This window comes from Balaenoptera physalus, assembly GCF_965194825.1.
Source record: "Balaenoptera physalus genome assembly, chromosome: 11".
Classification (NCBI taxonomy): Eukaryota; Metazoa; Chordata; class Mammalia; order Artiodactyla; family Balaenopteridae; genus Balaenoptera; species Balaenoptera physalus.
In genome coordinates, this window is record NC_138896.1 from 58500163 (window position 1) to 58522355 (window position 22193).

At 41.4% G+C, this 22193-nt stretch overlaps 1 protein-coding gene across 1 annotated transcript in view; it reads right to left on the reverse strand.

Moving 5' to 3' along the window:
* CMTM6 (CKLF like MARVEL transmembrane domain containing 6) overlaps nucleotides 1-21833 on the reverse strand; it is a 41594-nt gene extending 19761 nt beyond the window's left edge. The window contains exons 1-2 of the mRNA XM_082411873.1: nucleotides 21599-21833; nucleotides 3265-3441 (exon numbers count right to left, since the gene is read on the reverse strand). Coding sequence (XP_082267999.1) covers nucleotides 3265-3441; nucleotides 21599-21736 — 315 coding nt within the window. The 5' untranslated portion in view covers nucleotides 21737-21833. The remainder of the gene's footprint in view (nucleotides 1-3264; nucleotides 3442-21598) is intronic.
* Nucleotides 21834-22193: the final 360 nt, after the last annotated feature.

The window sequence follows — 22193 nt, forward strand, 5'->3', positions numbered from 1 at the left end:
AATTGATATCTAGTCTGATAGCGTTGTGGTCGGAAAAGATACTTGATATGATTTCAATTTTCTTAAATTTACCAAGGGTTGATTTGTGACCCAAGATATGATCTATCCTAGAGAATGTCCTATGAGCACTTGAGAAGAAAGTGTATTCTGTTGTTTTTGGATGGAATGTCCTATAAATATCAATTAAGTCCATCTTATTTAATGTATCATGTATAGCTTGTGTTTCCTTATTTATTTTCATTTTGAATGATCTGTCCATTGGTGAAAGTGGGGCATTAAAGTCCCCTACTATGATTGTGTTACTGTCTATTTCCCCTTTTATGGCTGTTAGCATTTGCCTTATGTATTGAGGTGCTCCTATGTTGGGTGCATAAATATTTACAATTGTTATATCTTCTTCTTGGATTGATCTCTTGGTGTCCTTCTTTGTCTCCTGCAAGAGTCTTTATTTTAAAGTCTATTTTGTCTGATATGAGAATTGCTACTCCAGCTTTCTTTTGATTTCCATTTGCATGATATATCTTTTTCCATCCCCTCACTTTCAGTCTGAATGTGTCCCTAGGTCTGAAGTGTGTCTCTTGTAGACAGCATATAGATGGGTCTTGTTTATGTATCCATTCAGCCAGTCTATGTCTTTTGGTGGGAGCATTTAATCCTTTACATTTAAGGTAGTTATCAATATGTATGTTCCTATTACCATTTTCTTAATTGTTTGGAGTTTGTTATTATAGGTCTTTTCCTTCTCTTGTGTTTCCTGCAGAGAAGTTCCTTTAGCATTTGTTGTAAAGCTGGTTTGGTGGTGCTGAATTCTCTTAGCCTTTGCTTGTCTGTAAAGGTTTTAATTTCTCCATCTAATCTGAATGAGATCCTTGCTGGGTAGACTAATCTTGGTTGTAGGTTTTTCCCTTTAATCACTTTAAATATGTCCTGCCATTCCCTTCTGGCTTGCAGAGCTTCTGCTGAAAGATCAGCTGTTAACCTTATGGGGATTCCCTTGTATGTTATTTGTTGTTTTTCCCTTGCTGCTTTTAGTATTTTTTCTGTGTATTTAATTTTTGATAGTTTGATTAATATGTGGCTTGGCATGTTTCTCTTTGGATTTATCCTGTATGGGACTCTCTGCGCTTCCTGGACTTGGATTAACTATTTCCTTTCCCATGTTAGGGAAGTTTTCAACTATAATCTCTTCAAATATTTTCTCAGTCCCTTTCTTTTTTCTCTTCTTCTTCTGGGACCCCTATAATTCCAATGTTGTTGTGTTTAATGTTGTCCCAGAGGTCTCTAAGACTGTCCTCAATTGTTTTCATTCTTTTTTCTTTATTCTGCTCTGCAGTAGTTATTTCCACTATTTTATCTTCCAGGTCACTTATCTGTTCTTCTGTCTCAGTCATTCTGCTATGGATTCCTTCTAGAGAATTTTTAATTTCATATATTGTGTTGTTCATCATTGTTTGTTTGCTCTTTAGTTCTTCTAGGTCCTTGTTAAACGTTTCTTATATTTTCTCCATTCTAGTTCCAAGATTTTGGATCATCTTCACTATCATTACTCCGAATTCTTTTTCAGGTAGACTGCCTATTTCCTCTTCAATTGTTTGGTCTGGTGGGTTTTTACCTTGCTCCTTCATCTGCTGTGTGTTTCTCTGTCTTCTCATTTTGCTTAACTTACTGTGTTTGGGGTCTCCTTTTCACAGGCTGCAGGTTCGTAGTTCCCATTGTTTTTGGTGTCTGCCCCCACTGGCTAAGGTTGGTTCAGTGGGTTGTGTAGGCTTCCTGGTGGAGGGGACTAGTGCCTGTGTTCTGGTGGATGAGGCTGGATCTTGTCTTTCTGGTGGGCAGGACTGCGTCTGGTGGTGTGTTTGGGGGTGTCTGTGACCTCATTATGATTTTAGGCAGCCTCTCTGCTAATGGGTGGTGTTGTGTTCCTGTCTTGCTAGTTGTTTGGCATAGGGCATCCAGCACTGTAGGTTGCTGGTCATTGAGTGGAGCTGGCACCTAGCGTTGAGATGGAGATCTCTGGGAGATCTTTTGCCGTTTGATATTACGTAGAGCTGGGAGGTCTCTGGTGGACCAATGTCCTGAACTTGGCTCTCCCACCTCAGAGGCACAGGCCTGATACCCGGCCTGAGCACCAAGACCCTGTCAGCCACATGGCTCCATCTGTTATTCCTCTCTTTTTTCTGTTTTTTTTCTCAAGAGTTTCTTCCTCCTGTTTTCTGTTCATCTCCTGTCTTCTTTGTCCATTTTTTCTTGATTGATCTCCCTTTGACTTTCACCGTGTAGCTCTCTCTGGGCTTCTATTTCGACAGCAACAATGGGACTCTCGATGGTGTGGGCCACTTCTTTTGCCAGTTGGCCGAGGAGAAGTGTTTGTAGGCGGATTGTTAACCACTGTGCCACCAGGAAAGTCCCTCTCTTTTTTTATTAGTTAAAATTTACCCTAATTTTTATCTTTTCCCTCAAAACTGTGAATTCTTTCATAAATCAACCCTGATAGTTACAATTCCTCATAAACCACTCCTGATAACTTGAATGCTATTGAAGAAATAAACTGCTCAATTCTTTCTTCCTTAAATGCAGTAACTATGTAAATTATCTTACCTGTTATCTCAAAAATCCATATTATACTCAAATAAAAACAGAGGGTCAGCAGACTAAGTCTTTAGAAAGTTACACACTCTCTAATTTTGTGAGTATAAAATTCTCACATAGACTTTTATTAAAAGGGAAATTTCTGCACAATGAATTTAACAAATACCTTCTAAATTCACTTATAGAGAACTTTCTTTCATAAAATAAAATCAAAACAAAACAGGTAGAATTACATGTTCTTTTGTTTAAAGGCTTCAAAAATATCAATATATCACATTAGTTCATTACTCCATCTCTTACGTCCGGCATAATGCCTGGCCTACAATAGGCACACAGTGAATAACTGTAGAACCAGTGAGTGACAGTCTGAAATGTGAGAAATCAAAAGCGACAAAACCCTAGTTTTTACAAAATACCTCATGTGAATTAGATTAAACCACCAATAACTGTAAATTATCAGCAGTGTCTGTCACTCTCATTCTAATTTCACCTTCCCCCTCTACCATACCATCTGGCAGGGAAAAACTGAGTTGCTTAGAGGCAGAGCTGGAACAATGGATAGAGACTTTTCCTGTTACTGAGTTATGAAAGCATTACTACTGTAAACAATACAACTACAGAAGATCCAAAAATATCTAAATTCTTGTTATAGGAATTATATTTTTTCATGCTTACCGATGACTTGACTTTTGCGGGATCAACTTTGTCATAAACTGGAGTGCAGTACACAATCAGCATAAGGAGACTCAGCAGAAAGGCACTGCAGCTTACAAATTCGAAAAAGTAAAGTCCTCCACACAAAGTACATTGTGACACAACTTCCTCACAGATAAAGGCCAACAGAGACAGCACCTACAAAAGAAACAAAACATTTTGCTTAAGTTTTTTTCAGGGAAACCTACAGTATTCAGAAAACACCACTTGTTCACTCAAATATTTATCAAGTGGAGACTCAGCAAACAAGATTACTGAATGAGGGCTTCCCTGGTGGCGCAGTGGTTGAGAATCTGCCTGCTAATGCAGGGGACACGGGTTCGAGCCCTGGTCTGGGAAGATCCCACATGCCACGGAGCAACTGGGCCTGTGAGCCACAACTACTGAGCCTGCGCATCTGGAGCCTGTGCTCCACAACAAGAGAGGCCGCGATAGTGAGAGGCCCACGCACCACGATGAAGAGTGACCCCCGCTCGCTGCAACTAGAGAAAGCCCTCGCACAGAAACGAAGACCCAACACAGCCATAAATAAATAAATATTAATTAATAAATTAATTAATAAATAAAATTTTAAAAAAAGGAAAAGAAACGGAAAGCTTTAAAAAAAAAAAAAAGATTACTGAATGAACCTGATCTACACATAATTTACACTCCAGTTGCCTTGAAGGGAATACAGGTACACAGATAATTAACTACCTACTGTGTGCTAAATGCTAGAATAGGAGAAATCCGGGGTGTTGTTATAAAAGCACACAGAAAAGGCACTCAACCTGGAGGTTGGGAAAGGCTTCCGGAAGGAAAGCTGAGACCAGAAGGACAGTAGAGTCAGTTGTGGGGTGAAAGATAGGGGAAAAAGTTCCAGGCAGAGAAGCAGTGCACAGAAGGACCTAGAAGTGAGAGAGCTCGGTACCTTTCCACGCCAACCACACACAGATATCCCACAACCTCCACTCAACCGTGAAAGTGAGTTGAGTCAACATGGCTAACGCGTCAGAGGGGAGGGGATGGCAGCACAGAAATGATGAAATGAGACCAGAGAGGTAATAAGCAGAGACCAGATCTAAATGCCTCCTTTTACTAGTTTAAGGAATCTGGATTTTGAGGGTTTTTAAAGCAAAGGGGTAGGGACTTCCCTGGTGGCGCAGTGGTTAAGAATCCGCCTGCCAATGCAAGGGGCACAGGTTTGAACCCTGGTCTGGGAAGATCCCACATGCCGTGGAGCAACTAAGCCTGAGCGCCACAACTACTGAGCCTGTGCTCTGGAGCCCGCGAGCCACAACTACTGAGCCCGTGAGCCACAACTAGTGTGCCCACGTGCCACAACTACTGAAGCCCGTGTGCCTAGAGCCCGTGCTCCACAACAAAGAGAAGCCACTGCAATGAGAAGCCCACGCACCGCAACGAAGAGTAGGCACTGCTCGTCACAACTAGAGAAAGCCTGCACGCAGCAACGAAGACCCAACGCAGCCAAGAAATTTTAATAAATAAATAAATAAATTTATAAAGCAAAGGGGTAACATGATCAGGTTTATGCTTTTAGTAGTTCTTTATAGCTACAATATAAAGAAGGGACGGGGAGGAGAGATGGAGGGGGAGACAGTGGGGGAGGGCAAAACTGGGGCTGGACATCCAGTTGGGGAAGCTGATGTCAGAAATCAGAGGAAAGGTAGTGAGCAGGGTAGTAGTAATGGACAAGAGTGAAATCACTGGAAGATGCAGTAGAAGCCCTCATCAGACAGGATGAATACAAACGGAATAGGAAACAAGATAATACATATATGCTTAAACCATTTTATTTTCATTTAGAACAAAAAGGCACATTTATTTATTCAGTCTTTTGAAGTGGGCCTTTTCTTTGAGAATGCACCTGATTGGAATTCCCCATCGTGTTCTCTGCATTAATCACTTCCATCATTTATGACTACCACTTCCAGACTGATGTTATTTGAAGTGGAGAAAGATCTGGGACACCTGAGAAGCAGCGCGCAGAATCCTTCTAGAGTCGGACTAGTTTTACTGGCCTTCCACAGTTGCCTTGCTCTTACTTAATTCCACTGCAAGTATTTAGTAGCTTTTTTGGTCTTTCCAAAGCATTCAATTTATTTTCATAGAAACAATTCCTTTTCACATTCAATTTTAGTCTTGCAGTTATTTAACTGGCCATAAAAAGTATAATTTTGGGGACTTCCCTGGTGGTCCAGTGGCTAAGACTCTGCACTCCCAATGCAGGGGGCCTGGGTTCGATCCCTAGTCAGGGAATTAGATCCCCCATACCACAACTAAGAGTTTGCATGCTGCAATGAAGATCCCGCACGTAGCAGTGAAGATCCCACGTGACGCAACTAAGACGCAGCGCAGTTAAATAATTTTTTTTAAAGTATAATTTTTACGCATTTTCATTGAATGGAGAACAGTTATCTCTGGCTAACTCGGCAACTCAATTAAATGCAGATGGTTTTAACAGCGCTCCCACTGTTGTGTGATGTGGTATTAACACACTGGTGCCTCACTGAAGAAAGAAGAGTTTTTCTTCTTCTTTTTAGGAGGCAAGGGTGCTGGGAAGAAAATAAATTCCATTTTAAATATGCTGTATATGAGAGGTCTGCGGAAGAGTTAGGTGGAGCTGGCTACGAGGCAAAAGGATATATGGGTCTGGAGCTCAGGGGACAGGTCTGAGGTGGAGACCAAGATGTGGGAGATTACCCAGAATGAGGAAAGTCGGCCCTGTGCAGAACTGTGAGGAACCCCAAGATTTAAGGGATGAACAGAGGGGGAGACAACAGCAAAGGACAATTAGGAGCAGCAGTCCAAGGGGTAGTCGATCAAGAGAAAGTATTTCTACTCAGAGCAAGTAATCAAGAGTGCTGAATGCTACTCAAGAGTACTGAAACGCTTACATGAGACTGAGCTACAGGGTTGCTGGTGACATCAACAGGACCATTTCAGTGTGCTCAGGGAGGCAACCTAGATTACTGTACTGTACACTGGAAGTGAGGGCTAGACAAGGAAGTACAATACAGGCAGCCCAGTCACCCAGTGGATGAGGTCAAAGGGAAAGGAATTTAAAGACAGGAGAGAACTGAGCATGTTTAAATGCTTAGACAGAAACCTGTAAGATGTCTAAAGACAGAGAAAGAAAATAGGATCTCTAAAGGCAAGATTCAGGGCTCAAGGTGTGAGGCTAACTCTCCTCTAGAAATAGGAAGGAAGAGAAGAGATTCACTTGTGCAGTTTGTGTGGGTTTTGTAGAAGCTAAGGGAATTTCCTTCTGGGCATTAAACCATCAAAATGACTGATGACCCAAGTCAAAGCCTTTTGGGAAATGCTGTCTCACACAAGTCAGGCCAGCAGGAGCAACCAGATGTATTAATGGCACTAAGACTGCTACCAAAATCAACACATACGTAAGTATATAATCAAAATTTTATCCTACGAAACACTTTCATCAAATCAGAGGTCAATAGTACAGCCACTCTGGAAAACAGGTTAGCAGTTTCTTTAAAAACTAAGCATGCAACTGCCGTATGACCCAGCAACTGCATTCCTACATTCTGTATATGACCAAGAGAAATGAAAACTTACGTTCCTGCAAAAACTGATACATGAATGTTCATAACATTTTACTCATCAGAGACCCAAACTCTAAACACTACAGATGTCCTTCAATGGCTACGCAAACTGTGGTAATCCATACCATGGAATACTACTTAGCAATAAAAAGGAACAAACTTGGTATATGCAACAATCTGGATGAATCTCCAGAGAACTATGCAAAGTGAAAAAAATCCAATCTCCAAAGATTACACACTGCATGACTCCATTTATATAATAACAAAGCTTATAGAGATGGAGAACTAATTAGTGGTGGCCAGGGGAGAGGGGAGAGGTGTGGCTATAAAAGGGGTGGCACGAGGGAACCACGTGGTGATGGAAGTTTTTTTTTTTAATTTTTATTCATTTATTTATTTATTTTTTGGCAGCATTGGGTCTTCGTTGCTGCATGCAGGCTTTCTCTAGTGGCGGCAAGCGGGGGTTACTCTTCGTTGTGGTGCGCAGGCTTCTCGTTGCAGTGACTTCTCTTGTTGCAAAGCATGGGCTCTAGGTGCGCGGGCTCAGTAGTTGTGGTGCACGGGCTTAGTTGCTCCGTGGCATGTGGGATCTTCCCGGACCAGGTATTGAACCCGTGTCCCCTGCACTGGCAGGTGGATTCTTAACCACTGCGCCACCACGGAAGTCCGATGGAACAGTTCTGATTCTTGATTGCAGCAGTGATTAAGGAAGCTACACTTGAGAAAACAGCATAGAGGTGTACACACACACACACACACACACACACACACACACACACACACGCATGAATGCAAAGGACCTCCCTTTACATTTTGTTTTTGCAAGTTCCTGTGATTCTATAATTATTTCAAAAGAAAAAGTTAAAAAAAGTCAAATCCAAATTGGCATCTAAACCTCTAAGGGATTTCCCCCTTCCTGTTGGCAATACAAAATTCATATATTCCCACAACTGAAAAGAATGCATGTAAGGATGAAAATAGGTCCTATTGCTGTGATTTCCTGTAAGTTAATGAGGCATAAAATAGTCCAGAATATCCCAAACAACTTCCTCACATCAGACAGATGCTAGGCGAGGCATTCCCAGCCACCGCAACACAGGATAAAGCGACACACCAAGACAAGTCCCAAAAGGTCATTGTGTAAAAGTACTTCTCCACCTGTAATTATAATTACAAGAGAAGTTTTTATAAGTCTACAGTATAATAAGATCCCAAATGTCTTAATATTCCATTTGCTTTATTCTCGACTCTATGTTAAATCTTGTCCAAGTTTTAGGAGTTTCTCTATGAGACATTTGCAAAATATACCTGAGGTGTATGAAAGTCAATTAACTATGAGAAGATATGAGCCTAAAACTCTAATTGGGGTGTGAGAATAGTTGATCTTGAACCATTCTTCTCTACAATAATGAAATTATCAGGAACACTCATCAGTGCAGGCTATAAGACAATAAAATCTTATCTGCAGTAGAGACACAGACTGCTTATCTACTCTCCCTAAGAAAAGGGCAGGATCCAGCTGGGCCAGAAGCAATCAGTGACAAGTCATTACAAGTCCTATTCCAAACTTATTAAAGGAGTCATTCTTACTGACCTTAAGCCCTAAAGCAGTATCAAGAGTAGGGTTCTACATGGACATCCTAGAGAATGAAGGGGTACTAGATCAAGTTCAGAATTTACTAGTTCCTATTCCCAGATAAAGGCCAAGAAATTAGCACGACAAGCTATATTCATTATGAAAATTTCTCCTGATTCCCCATCTCTGATGCTACTAACCTTCCTTTAAAATCTCCCACAGCACTGTACAGTCTCTAATACAAAATAAAGGGATCATTTCACAATATATACAAATATCACATTATTAAGTTGTACATCTGAAAGTGTTACATGTCAATTATACCTCGATTTAAAAAATAAATTAGAGGGAGACCTTCAAGATGGCGGAGGAGTAAGATGTGGAGATCACCTTCCTCCCCACAAATACATCGGAAATACATCCACACGTGGAACAGCTCCTACAGAACACCTGCTGAATGCTGGCAGAAGACCTCAGACTTCCCAAAGGGGTGCACGAGGAGAGGGGATTCAGAGCACCGCCTAAAGGAGCTCCAGAGACGGGCGCGAGCCACGGCTATCAGCACGGACACCAGAGACAGGCATGAAACGCTAAGGCTGCTGCTGCAGCCACCAAGAAGCCTGTGTGAAAGCACAGGTCACTATCCACACGTCCCCTCCTGGGAGCCTGTGCAGCCCGCCACTGCCAGGGTCCCACGATTCAGGGACAATTTCCCTGGGAGAACACACGGTGCAACTCGGGCTGTTGCAACGTCATGCCAGCCTCTGCCACCGCAGGCTCGCCCCACATTCCACACCCCTACCCCCCCTACCCCCGACACCCCCCAACAACCCCCCCCCGACCCCGGCCTGAGAGAGCCAAAGCCCCCTAATCAGCTGCTACTTTAACCCCATCCTGTCTGGGCAGGGAACAGATGCCCTCAGGCGACCTACATGCAGGGGCGGGGCCAAATCCAAAGCTGAACCCCCAGGGGCTGTGCGAACAAAGAAGAGAAAGGGAAATCTCTCCCAGCAGCCTCAGGAGCAGCCGATTAAATATTCACAATCAACTTGATGTACCCTGCATCTCTGGAATACCTGAATAGACAACGACTCATGCCAAAATTGAGGTGGTGGACTTTGGGAGCAACTGTAGACTTGGGGTTTGTTTTCTGTATCGGATTTATTTCTGGTTTTATGTTTATCTTAGTTTAGTATTTAGAGTTTGCCATCATTGGTAGATTTGTTTACTGATTTGGTTGCTCTCCTTTTTTAAAAAAATATATAGATATATTTTTTTCCTTTTTCTCATTTTGAGAGTGTGTATGTGTTTGCTTCTTTGTGTGATTCTGTCTGTATAGCTTTGCTTTTACCATTTGTCCTAGGGTTCTGCCTGTCTGTTTTTTTTGTTTTTTTTTTTTTTTCAGTATAGTTTTTAGCGCTTATCATTGCTGGATTTGTTTTTTTGGTCTGGTTGCTCTCTTCTTTCTTTTTTTTTTTCTTTTTTGATTACTTTTTAAATTTTTTTAATAATTATTTTAATTTTTTATTTTAGTAACTTTATTTTATATTTTTCTTTCTTTTTTTCTCTCTTTCCTCCTGAGCCATGTGGCTGACAGGGTCTTGGTGCTCTGGCCGGGTGTCAGGCCTGTGCCTCTGAGGTGGGAGAGCCAAGTTCAGGACATTGGTCCACCAGAGACCTCCCGGCTCTACGTAATATCAAACGGCAAAAGATCTCCCAGAGATCTCCATCTCAATGATAAGACCCAGCTCCACTCAACAACCAGCAACCTACAGTGCTGGACACCCTATGCCACACAACCAGCAAGACAGGAATACAACCCCACCCATTAGCAGAGAGGCTGCCTAAAATCATAATAAGGTCACAGACACCCCCAAACACACCACCGGACGCGGTCTGGCCCACCAGAAAGACAAGATCCAGCCTCATCCACCAGAACACAGGCACTAGTCCCCTCCACCAGGAAGCCTACACAACCCACTGAACCAACCTTAGCCACTGCGGGCAGACACCAAAAACAGCGAGAACTATGAACGTGCAGCCTGTGAAAAGGAGACCCCAAACACAGTAAGTTAAGCAAAATGAGAAGACAGAGAAACACACAGCAGATGAAGGAGCAAGGTAAAAACCCACCAGACCAAACACTTGAAGAGGAAATAGGCAGTCTACCTGAAAAAAAATTCAGAGTAATGATAGAGAAGATGATCCAAAATCTTGGAACTAGAATGGAGAAAATATAAGAAACGTTTAACAAGGACCCAGAAGAACTAAAGAGCAAACAAACAATGATGAACAACACAATATATGAAATTAAAAATTCTCTAGAAGGAATCCATAGCAGAATGACTGAGGCAGAACGGATAAGTGACCTGAAAGATAAAACAGTGTAAATAACTACTGCAGAGCAGAATAAAGAAAAAAGAATGAAAACAATTGAGGACAGTCTTAGAGACCTCTGGGACAACATTAAACACAACAACATTGGAATTATAGGGGTCCCAGAAGAAGAAGAGAAAAAAGAAAGGGACTGAGAAAATATGTGAAGAGATTATAGTTGAAAACTTCCCTAACATGGGAAAGGAAATAGTTAATCCAAGTCCAGGAAGCGCAGAGAGTCCCATACAGGATAAATCCAAAGAGAAACATGCCAAGCCACATATTAATCAAACTATCAAAAATTAAATACACAGAAAAAATACTAAAAGCAGCAAGGGAAAAACAACAAATAACATACAAGGGAATCCCCATAAGGTTAACAGCTGATCTTTCAGCAGAAACTCTGCAAGCCAGAAGGGAGTGGCAGGACATATTTAAAGTGATGAAAGGGAAAAGCCTACAACCAAGATTAGTCTACCCAGCAAGGATCTCATTCAGATTAGACACAGAAATTAAAACCTTTACAGACAAGCAAAGGCTAAGAGAATTCAGCACCACCAAACCAGCTTTACAACAAATGCTAAAAAAACTTTTCTAGGCAGGAAACATGAGAAGGAAAAGACCTACAATAACAAACCCAAAACAATTAAGAAAATGGTAATAGGAAAATACATATTGATAATTACCTTAAATGTAAATGGATTAAATGCTCCCACCAAAAGACATAGACTGGCTGAATGGATACATAAACAAGACCCATCTATATGCTGTCTACAAGAGACACACTTCAGACCTAGGGACACATTCAGACTGAAAGTGAGGGGATGGAAAAAGATATATCATGCAAATGGAAATCAAAAGAAAGCTGGAGTAGCAATTCTTGTATCAGACAAAATAGACTTTAAAATAAAGACTCTTGCAGGAGACAAAGAAGGACACCAAGAGATCAATCCAAGAAGATATAACAATTGTAAATATTTATGCACCCAACATAGGAGCACCTCAATACATAAGGCAAATGCTAACAGCCATAAAAGGGGAAATAGACAGTAACACAATCATAGTAGGGGACTTTAATGCCCCACTTTCACCAATGGACAGATCATTCAAAATGAAAATAAATAAGGAAACACAAGCTATACATGATACATTAAACAAGATGAACTTAATTGATATTTATAGGACATTCCATCCAAAAACAACAGAATACACTTTCTTCTCAAGTGCTCATAGGACATTCTCTAGGATAGATCATATCTTGGGTCACAAATCAAGCCTCAGTAAATTTAAGAAAATTGAAATCGTATCAAGTATCTTTTCCGACCACAATGCTATGAGACTAGATATCAATTACAGGAAAAACTCTGTAAAAAATACAAACCCATGGAGGCTAAACAATACACTACTTAATAACCAAGAGATCACTGAAGAAATCAAAGAGGAAATCAAAAAATACCTAGAGACAAATGACAGTGAAAACACGACGACCCAAAACCTATGGGATGCAGCAAAAGCAGTTCTAAGAGGAAGTTTACAGCAATACAATCCTACCTCAAGAAACAAGAAACATCTCAAACAACCTAACCTTACATCTAAAGCAATTAGAGAAAGAAGAACAAAGAAGCCCCAAAGTAGCAGAAAGAAAGAAATCATAAAGATCAAATCAGAAATAAATGAAAAAGAAATGAAGGAAACAATAGCAAAGATCAATAAAACTAAAAGCTGGTTCTTTGAGAAGATAAACAAAATTGATAAACCATTAGCCAGACTCATCAAGAAAAACAGGAAAAGACTCAAATCAATAGAATTAGAAATGAAAAAGGATAAGCAACAACTGACACTGCAGAAATACAAAGGATCATGAGAGATTACTACAGGCAACTATATACCAATAAAATGGACAACCTGGAAAAAATGGACAAATTCTTAGAAAAGCACAACCTTCCAAGACTGAACCAGGAAGAAACAGAAAATATAAACAGTCCAATCACAAGTATTGAAATTGAAACTGTGATTAAAAATCTTCCAACAAACAAAAGCCCAGGACCAGATGCCTTCACAGGTGAATTCTATCAAACATTTAGAGAAGAGTTAACACCTATCCTTCTCAAACTCTTCCAAAATATAGCAGAGGGAGGAACACTCCGAAACTCATTCTATGAGGCCACCATCACCCTGATACCAAAACCAGACAAAGACGTCACAAAGAAAACTACAGGCCAACATCACTGATGAAAACAGAGGCAAAAATCGTCAACAAAATACTAGGAAACAGAATCCAACAGCACATTAAAAGGATCATACACCATGATCAAGCGGGATTTATCCCAGGGATGCAAGGATTCTTCAATATATGCAAATCAATCAATGTGATAAACCATATTAACAAACTGAAGGAGAAACACCATATGATAATCTCAACACATGCAGAAAAAGCTTTCGACAAAATTCAACCCCCATTTATGATAAAAACCCTCCAGAAAGTAGGCACAGAGCGAGTTACCTCAACATAATAAAGGCCATATATGACAAAACTACAGCCAACATCGTTCTGAATGGTGAACAACTGAAACCATTTCCAATAAGATCAGGAACAAGACAAGGTTGCCCACTCTCACCCCTATTATTCAACACAGTTTTGGAAGTTTTAGCCACAGCAGTCAGAGAAGAAAAAGAAATAAAAAGAATCCAAATTGGAAAAGAAGTAAAGCTGTCACTGTTTGCAGATGACATGATATTACACATAGAGAATCCAAAAGGTGCTACCAGAAAACTACCAGAGCTAATCAATGAATTTGGTAAAGTAGCAGTATACAAAATTAATGCACAGAAATCTCTTGCATTCCTATACACTAAAACGAAAGATCAGAAAGAGAAATTAAGGAAACACTCCCATTTACCACTGTGACAAAAAGAATAAAATACCTAGGAATAAACCTACCTAAGGAGACAAAAGACCTGTATGCAGAAAACTATAAGACACTGATGAAAGAAATTAAAGATGATACAAACAGATAGAGAGATATACCATGTTCTTGGATTGGAGGAATCAACATTGTGAAAATGACTATACTACCCAAAGCAATCTACAGATTCAATGGAATCCCTATCAAGCTACCAATGGCATTTTTCACAGAAGTAGAACAAAAAATTTCACAATTTGTATGGAAACACAAAAGACCCTGAGTAGCCAAAGCAATCTTGAGAAAGAAAAATGGAGCTAGAGGAATCAGGCTCCCTGACTTCAAACTATACTACAAAGTTACAGTAATGAAGACAGTATGGTACTGACACAAAAACAGAAATACAGATCAATGGAACAGGATAGAAAACCCAGAGATAAACCCATGCACATATGGTCACCTTATTTTTGATAAAGGAGGCAAGACTATACAATGGAGAAAAGACAGCCTCTTCAGTAAGTGGTGCTGGGAAAACTGGACAGCTACATGTAAAAGAATGAAATTAGAACACTCCCTAACACCGTACACAAAAATAAACTCAAAATGGATTAAAGACCTAAATGTAAGGCCAGACACCATAAAACTCTTAGAGGAAAACATAGGCAGAACACTCTATGACATAAATCACAGCAAGATCCTTTTTGACCTCCCTTCTAGAGAAATGGAAATAAAAACAAAAATAAACAAATGGGACCTAATGAAACTTAGATAAGCTTTTGCACAGCAAAGGAAACCATAAACAAGACCAAAAGACAACCCTCAGAATGGGAGAAAATATTTGCAAATGAAGCAACTGACAAAGGATTAATCTCCAAAATTTACAAGCAGCTCATGCAGCTCAATATCAAAAAAACAAACAACCCCATTCAAAAATCGGTAGAAGACCTAAATAGACATTTCTCCAAAGAAGATATACAGATTGCCAACAAACACATGAAAGAATGCTCAACATCACTAATCATTAGAGAAATGCAAGTCAAAACTACAATGAAGTATCACCTCACACCAGTCAGAATGGCTATCTTCAAAAAATCTACAAACAATAAATGCTGGAGAGGGTGTGGAGAAAAGGGAACACTCTTGCACTGTTGATGGGAATGTAAATTGATACAGCCACTAAGGAGAACAGTATGGAGGTTCGTTAAAAAACTAAAAATAGAACTACCATAGGACCCAGCAATCCCACTACTGGGCATATACCCTGAGAAAACCATAATTCAAAAAGAGTCATGTACCACAATGTTCACTACAGCTCTATTTACAATAGCCAGGACATGGAAGCAACCTAAGTGTCCATCAACAGATGAATGGATAAAGAAAATGTGGCACATATATACAATGGAATATTACTCAGCCATAAAAAGAAACGAAATGGAGTTATTTGTAGTGAGGTGGATGGACCTAGAGACTGTCATACAGAGTGAAGTAAGTCAGAAAGAGAAAAACAAATACCGTATACTAACACATATATGTGGAATCTAAAAAAAGAAAAAAAAATGTTTCTGAAGAACCTAGGGGCAGGACAGGAATAAAGACACAGACATAGAGAATGGACTTGAGGACACGGGGAGGGGGAAGGGTAAGCTGGGACAAAGTGAGAGAGTGGCGTGGACTTACATATACTACCGAATATAAAATAGATAGCTAGTAGGAAGCAGCCACGTAGCACAGGGAGATCAGCTCGGTGCTTTGTGACCACCTATAGGGGTGGGATAGGGAGGGTGGGAAGGAGACGCAAGAGGGAGGAGATATGGGGATATATGTATATGTATAGCTGATTCACTTTGTTATGCAGCAGAAACTAACACACCACTGTAAAGCAACTATACTCCAATAAAGATGCTGAAAAAATTTTTTAAAAATACAGTGTGTTGAGTATCATGTATCCAACATTGTAATATATATAGGAACACATAATAACAGAGCAAAAAGATTAATATATAAGAAAAAATAAAAAAACAATAATTTTATATCTCATAATTGAGCATTTGTTATACATAAATTCAGGAAATCTCAGGAGAATGTTCAGATCCACCTGCACTAATAATAGCTGGAGAAAGATGAGTGGAAAAGCAAGACTCAAATCAGGGCCAAGAGACACACAGGATCAGGATAGGCAGAGGGCATTCCAGGTGCAGCACAAAAGGAACAGATTCATGCCAGCAAGGATTTGCACAGTAGCCCAAAAGGGATAATAAGGCAACCAACCTAACTGGATGGGAAGTGATGAGGAAAATGGTTAAGGAGTTGAGTGACAGTGATTATCATGCCAGGGAGTATGGACTTCTAGATGCAGGCATTGCCTGTCTGATTTAGTTGGTTAGCAGACAGGAGGAGCGGAGGACCAGGTGAGGCCTGAAGGAACATCAACAGTTCAAGGGGAGGAGGGAACAGGGCAACTTGCACCAGACAAGCAAGTCACAGGAAGTTTAACACTTCTTTCCTAAACTCCTTAAAAAGCAAGGACTTGCAGGACTTCGCTGGTGGCGCAGTAGTTAAGAATCCACCTGCCAGTGCAGGGAACACGGATTCGATCCCTGGTCTGGGAAGATCCCACATGCCACGGAGCAACTAAGCCCATGTGCCACAACTACTGAGCCTGCGATCTAGAGCCCGCGAGCCACAACTACTGAAGCCTGCGCACCTAGAGCCCGTGCTCCACAATGAGAAGCCTGCGCACCACAACGAAGAGTAGCCCCTGCTCGCCAAAACTAGAGAAAGTCCACGTGCAGCAACAAAGACCCAATGCAGCCATAAATAAATAAACAAACAAACACATAAATAAAAAATTTTTAAAAAGGACTCCCCTGGTGGTCCAACGGTTGGGACTCCGCGCTTCCAATGTAGGGGGCTGCACGGTGCGGCCAAAAAAAAGAAAGTAAGTAAACACACTCCTCCAAATTGTAAATCTAACAGTGATGCTGCAGAGTGTGTGAGTGGTGTGAGGGCTGAAGTGTGCCTTATTTTATTAATCATACATATGTAAGTAATCATATATATTTATGTTTATATTTGTAAGCAGACACTTTTTTGTATTAAAAAAGAAAAAAGATGGGGGCTTCCCTGGTGGCGCAGTGGTTGAGAGTCTGCCTGCCAATGCAGGGGACACGGGTTCGAGCCCTGGTCTGGGAAGATCCCACATGCCGCGGAGCAACTGGGCCCATGAGCCACAATTACTGAGCCGGCGCGTCTGGAGCCTGTGCTCCGCAACAAGAAAGGCCGCGACAGTGAGAGGCCCGCGCACCGCGATGAAGAGTGGCCCCCACTTGCCACAACTAGAGAAAGCCCTCGCACAGAAACGAAGACCCAACACAGCCAAAAAATAAATAAATACAATTAAAAAAAAAAAAAAGAAAAAAGAAAAAAGATGTGAAAGTTACGGGAAGAAGTTTGAGAAATGTGTGGTCACCAGCATTAAATACCAAAGTGGTTAAAGACTGGAAAAGAGATAAAGTCACTGAATTGCGTAAGGAAATAATGGTGAATGCAACCCATAAATTTAGAGGCTCACTGATTACTTTCTGGTAAACAGTTTTGCTCTCAATGGCATGGAGGCATGTACTAAAGATTGCTTACTGAATATTAGGCTAAGCACCTAACAACAGTACGTACACCCAATGCGGCTCCTTCTAATGACATGAAATTTTATCCAAACATAATTAAGGGAATTATCAAGCTGTTAGAGTTGGCAGAGCCCTTGGAGAGCACAGTCTCCCAGCCTCAGGCTTACAGTTGATTGACTTAATCTCTGACAGACTATATCCCAAGTTAGCCAGGCACAGACAAGAACCCGGGTCTCCTAACTCCCACTCTGTACTTGTTTCCCCCCAATAAAGCACTGCTTATTAAGTTCATTTTACGACTATGTATGTTTGTGTAGGTTTTCCCTGTAAGTTGGGTTTTTGAAGTTACAACTATAGTTCTGTGCATTTCCCCTTTTGCTGTTAAATCATACATTAAAACCAACGTGCTAGGGTCAACACATTTGGGAAGTCTTAGTGACTAAAGATGGTCTTACAGTTCTGGTGACTTAAACATTCAGATAATGACTACCCTGTGTCTCTATTTCAGTTTCACTACCTTTTCTGAAACTTCAGTCTTCCCTAAAATTAACAGTCATCATACTACATACTAATTCTCCATCATTTAGCAGTCTACCACCAAAAAACTTCTCATAAAAAGAACTTTTTAACATTTGCTATTGATTATAAGGCTCCATCTACACAATTATATTAGTCTGTGAATTTCTGAATTTGCTACTAAAAATCTTGTAGTGATACATAAGGTTCAAGTAAACAAATCAGTCAGCCTGAAATCAGGTAAGCCTCTCTTGCCTTCGGCAAACATTTATTCTCCCAAAGGTTCGAAGATATAATTTGCTGACATTACAGATCTTCAAGGTAAAAACAGAGCATTTCAATTTAGTGCCTATCAGTTTTCACATTTAAATCATGAAAAGAGCACCAACATAATACAAACTGCTTCTAAGTGATCTGTTTCTTGGCACTTACAGAGTAACAATATTTATAATTTAATAAATTTAAATGACTGGTGAATTCTAAATCAAACTGCTTGCCTGAAGAGCCATTATGGGGACTTCCTTGGTGGCGCAGTGGTTAAGAATCCACCTGCCAATGCAGGGGACACGGGTTCGATCCCTGGTCCAGGAAGACCCCACATGCTGCTAAGCAACTAAGCCCATGCACTGCAACTTCGGAGCCTGCGCTCTAGAGCCCGCGAGCCACAGCTACTGAGCCCATGTGCCACAACTACTGAAGCCCGCACACTCTAGGGCCCGCCTGCTGCAACTACTAAGCCAGCATGCCCCAACCACTGAAGCCCGCGTGCCTAGAGCCCGTGCTCTGCAACAAGAGAAGCCACCGCAATGAGAAGCCCCCGCTTGCCACAACTAGAGAAAGCCCGCACTCAGCAACAAAGACCCAACACAGCCAAAAAAAGTCATTATAATCATAGTACTATGCAGCCTTCAGGACATTCAATTGGTACCATAAACACAATGTCGGCTTGTGGCAGAGAGAGTATCACACATACTTAGATCACTGCACCAGTTTACTAGCAAGGAATTAGGTTGCCAAAGGTCTGTTCTCCCTTCAAACAAAAACAAACTCCCTCAAAAATAACAATAGCAACAAAAACGTCACAAAATAAAATATGGGCATAAGGACCAATCTAAGGATAGAATAAACTAATAAAGTGACTGCATAAATTTAGAACTGCAATGACTCCTTATGGTAAATTCTCAGCTGAATCTCTATTTCTTCTTCAGCTCTGGAAGGGTGGATGGACAAGCCTCTGACAAAATTAAGGTCACATCTGAATGGTAGACAGAGCCATGTAACTCCCAGAGTATGTTAACTCAAGAGCTGGTTATTCTCTTTTCTCTCTAACCTCCCCTTCTGTTTGCAGGCTCCGTTTTCTATCTACCCTTTGGTGTTCAGCTCTGTATCAGCAAGCACATCCCACAGAGCCTCAGAGATTTCTAAAAATCTTAAGAGTGGAAAGAACCTCAGAGGAAATCCAATGCAACTTCCTAGGTAGGACTCTAAGAATTTCCTAAGTACACAGTGTTTTTTAAGTTTTAGAATAAGATTCATTTCCCTTTTGGGGTCTTTGAGAATCTGATAAGATTTATGGGTCTAGAATAATTTACCCAAACACAAAAATGCACTATATTTTGAATAAAATGTCATAGGGCTTGCAGGTCTCTTATTAAAGTACCTCCTCTTTTGGTTATGGGTTTCTCCACTACGGTTGTTTCCTTCTTGGAGCTTTCCAATTCTATTTAATTAAAAAATAAGTTATCTAAAGTAAAACAACTTAAAGCAGAGTTTGAGTTAAGGCAAAGAAGACTCTGCCTGTTGCCCCTGGCTGGATGACAGTTTTCATTTATTCCATATATAACTTCCTTGGGACTTTCTGGGTAACTCCTATAATATACTGTTGTGAAGAGGTAAGACATTAAAACAGACAAAGCAGGAACAAAAAGAAAACCATCAAAATGAAAGGCAATAACGAAGAAATATTTTTTTAAATCTATATTAGAGAAAGTGTTCTTGTAACATTACAAGTTCCCCATAAACAGAGGGAACTCCCTGGCGGTCCAGTGGTTAGGACCCCGAGCTTTCACTGCGGAGGGCACAGGTTCAATCCCGAGTCAGGAAACTAAGATCCCGCAAGCTGTGCAGTGGCAGCTTTTATTCTCTCGTTCTTTCTCCTAAGGATGATGGAGAACAAGCAGGAATAGTCTAACAACCCTCGAAAGGCAAACTCATCTTCCTCTCCTCACCACATCCAAGTAAAAAGTCTATCCAAACTTCTGGCTGTATTCTATTTTGAAGACATGGAACTACAGTTTACTAAACTATAAACAAGGTACTGGGAAATTTTACTTTAGATTTGCCAGTTCTGATTAGAAAGGGAAAATAAAGGCAACTAAAAAGAGATTTAATGGGCAACAGACCAGCATTTATGATGTCTTTTGAGCAGCAAGAATGCTTCAGAGGAATATTAACCCTCTTCTGTTCTAAAGAGTTGTACTACTTATGTAGAAACATTTTAGCTCTAAGGCAGAGAAACAGCTGATATCTAAAAGCCAAGTGAGAGCTGACAAGAGGAAGAGAAGAAGGAAGCCCTTCTAGGTAGAAGGAACCGCCCATGCAAAGGAACAATGGCAGGAGGGAGCTGATGACACCTGGTAAGAACAGAAAGGTTGCCAGTATGGAATTAAAAGAAGATAGAGCCAGACCCTTGGGTTCCACAGGCCACAGTGTCATTTGCTTCCAAATGACTCCCCAATTATTCTCAGAAGTGATCATTTTGGTGGCTAAAAAGTACTGTTTGTTTTCTGACTACTATTTTTCTATCCAATAAAAGTAGGTCATCTGAGTTCTAAGAATATAAGTTCTGGTTACCTGATTTCTAAGAACTTAAGATTTTTCCAAGGAAACTAACTGGCTATTTTCACTTGGTTGGTTCAAAAAACCAACCCAACCCATAAACACTCTAAACAGTCTGAGTTTTCCTCCTGCAGAAAATGTTACCTATCACTGGTTAAAACAGAACATAAGAGCTTAATATGTGTGTAGTCTGAATTAAAATTTAAATCTCAAAGATGTTTTGATATTTTCAGTAGTAGGTTTAAGGTCCTTAACCAATGCCCAAAGTAAACTGAAACTCAGCGACACTGAAAAAGAATGCCCTCGCTCTGCTGCCTGCACACAACACACACAAAAAGCTGTCCTTTTGACTTCGTATTTGGTACACACATATTGCTCATTCAGAAGTAAGTCTTTTCCAGTCAATATAAAACTTTTGGGAGACAATTTATTGGACACACACATCTCTGCCTTGCGTAGTATCGGAAGACTTTGTCCAACAAATTAAACTGCCCCCTTGGGCTCGCACCAGGAAACCCGCAAGAACCAGAGAAAGATAAACAAAAAGCGTTTCATAGTCTAAATACAGGCACTTCGGGAGATAACGCAGAGTTACAGCTGGGAGAAGAGCCGAAGTCCTACACAGGAGGAGAGAAAGTCTAAGCGGCTGACTTCGGTCTCTGACGCATTTCCTGCGCCCGCCAAACACGCTCGGTGGTCCTAGGTCGCCGTCGGGGACCCAGCGGGGAGGGACCCGGGATGAGGGGGCGCCGGCGGGAAGGGGGAGCCCCGAGGGGAACGGCCCCTCCCCAGGTGGAGAGGGAAGGAACTGGAGATGTGGAAACGGCCGCTTCTTAACTGCCACTTGAGAGCCGCTCGACTGTCTCCTCTCGCCCGCCCCGGCCGCGGACTCACCAGCTGAAGGAGTTTGAGGATTAGCCGGGTCCGCTTGAGCCGGCGCAGGGTGAAGTAGGCGACGAGGCCGCTCCGGGCGCCTCTGGCGGGGCCCGGGTGCGCCTCGGTGGTGGATCTGTAGACCGCTCCGTTCTCCATCGCCCACGGTCCGGGAACGCAAGACCGCAACTGGCGTCGCCGACTTCACCGACTCCGCTACCAGGACCTTCACTTCCTGGGCCTACGCCCCACTTCCGGCCGACTCCGCCCCTGCCCCGCCTCCTCCAGAGCCCCGCCCCCTGCCGCGAGGCCTTACCTCTTCTCTAACTTCTTGTAAAGATCTGCGGAGAGACTCAAGGAAAGGGAACAGCAGGTGCAAATGCCGTGAGGATCCAATGACCTCGGCTCGTTATGAAACGGCTGGTGTGGCTAGGTTAAATAAGGGAGAAAGAGAGGCGGTGAAGTTGGAGATGTAGGCAGAGGCCAGATAATGTAGGGGCCTTGCAGAGCAAGGGAAAAAATTGGATTTCATTTTAAGTGCTATGGGTTGTCTTGAAGGACTTTCAGGATTTCTCCCTCCTGCTTCTCTCTGAATTCCTTCTAGAGTTAATTATCA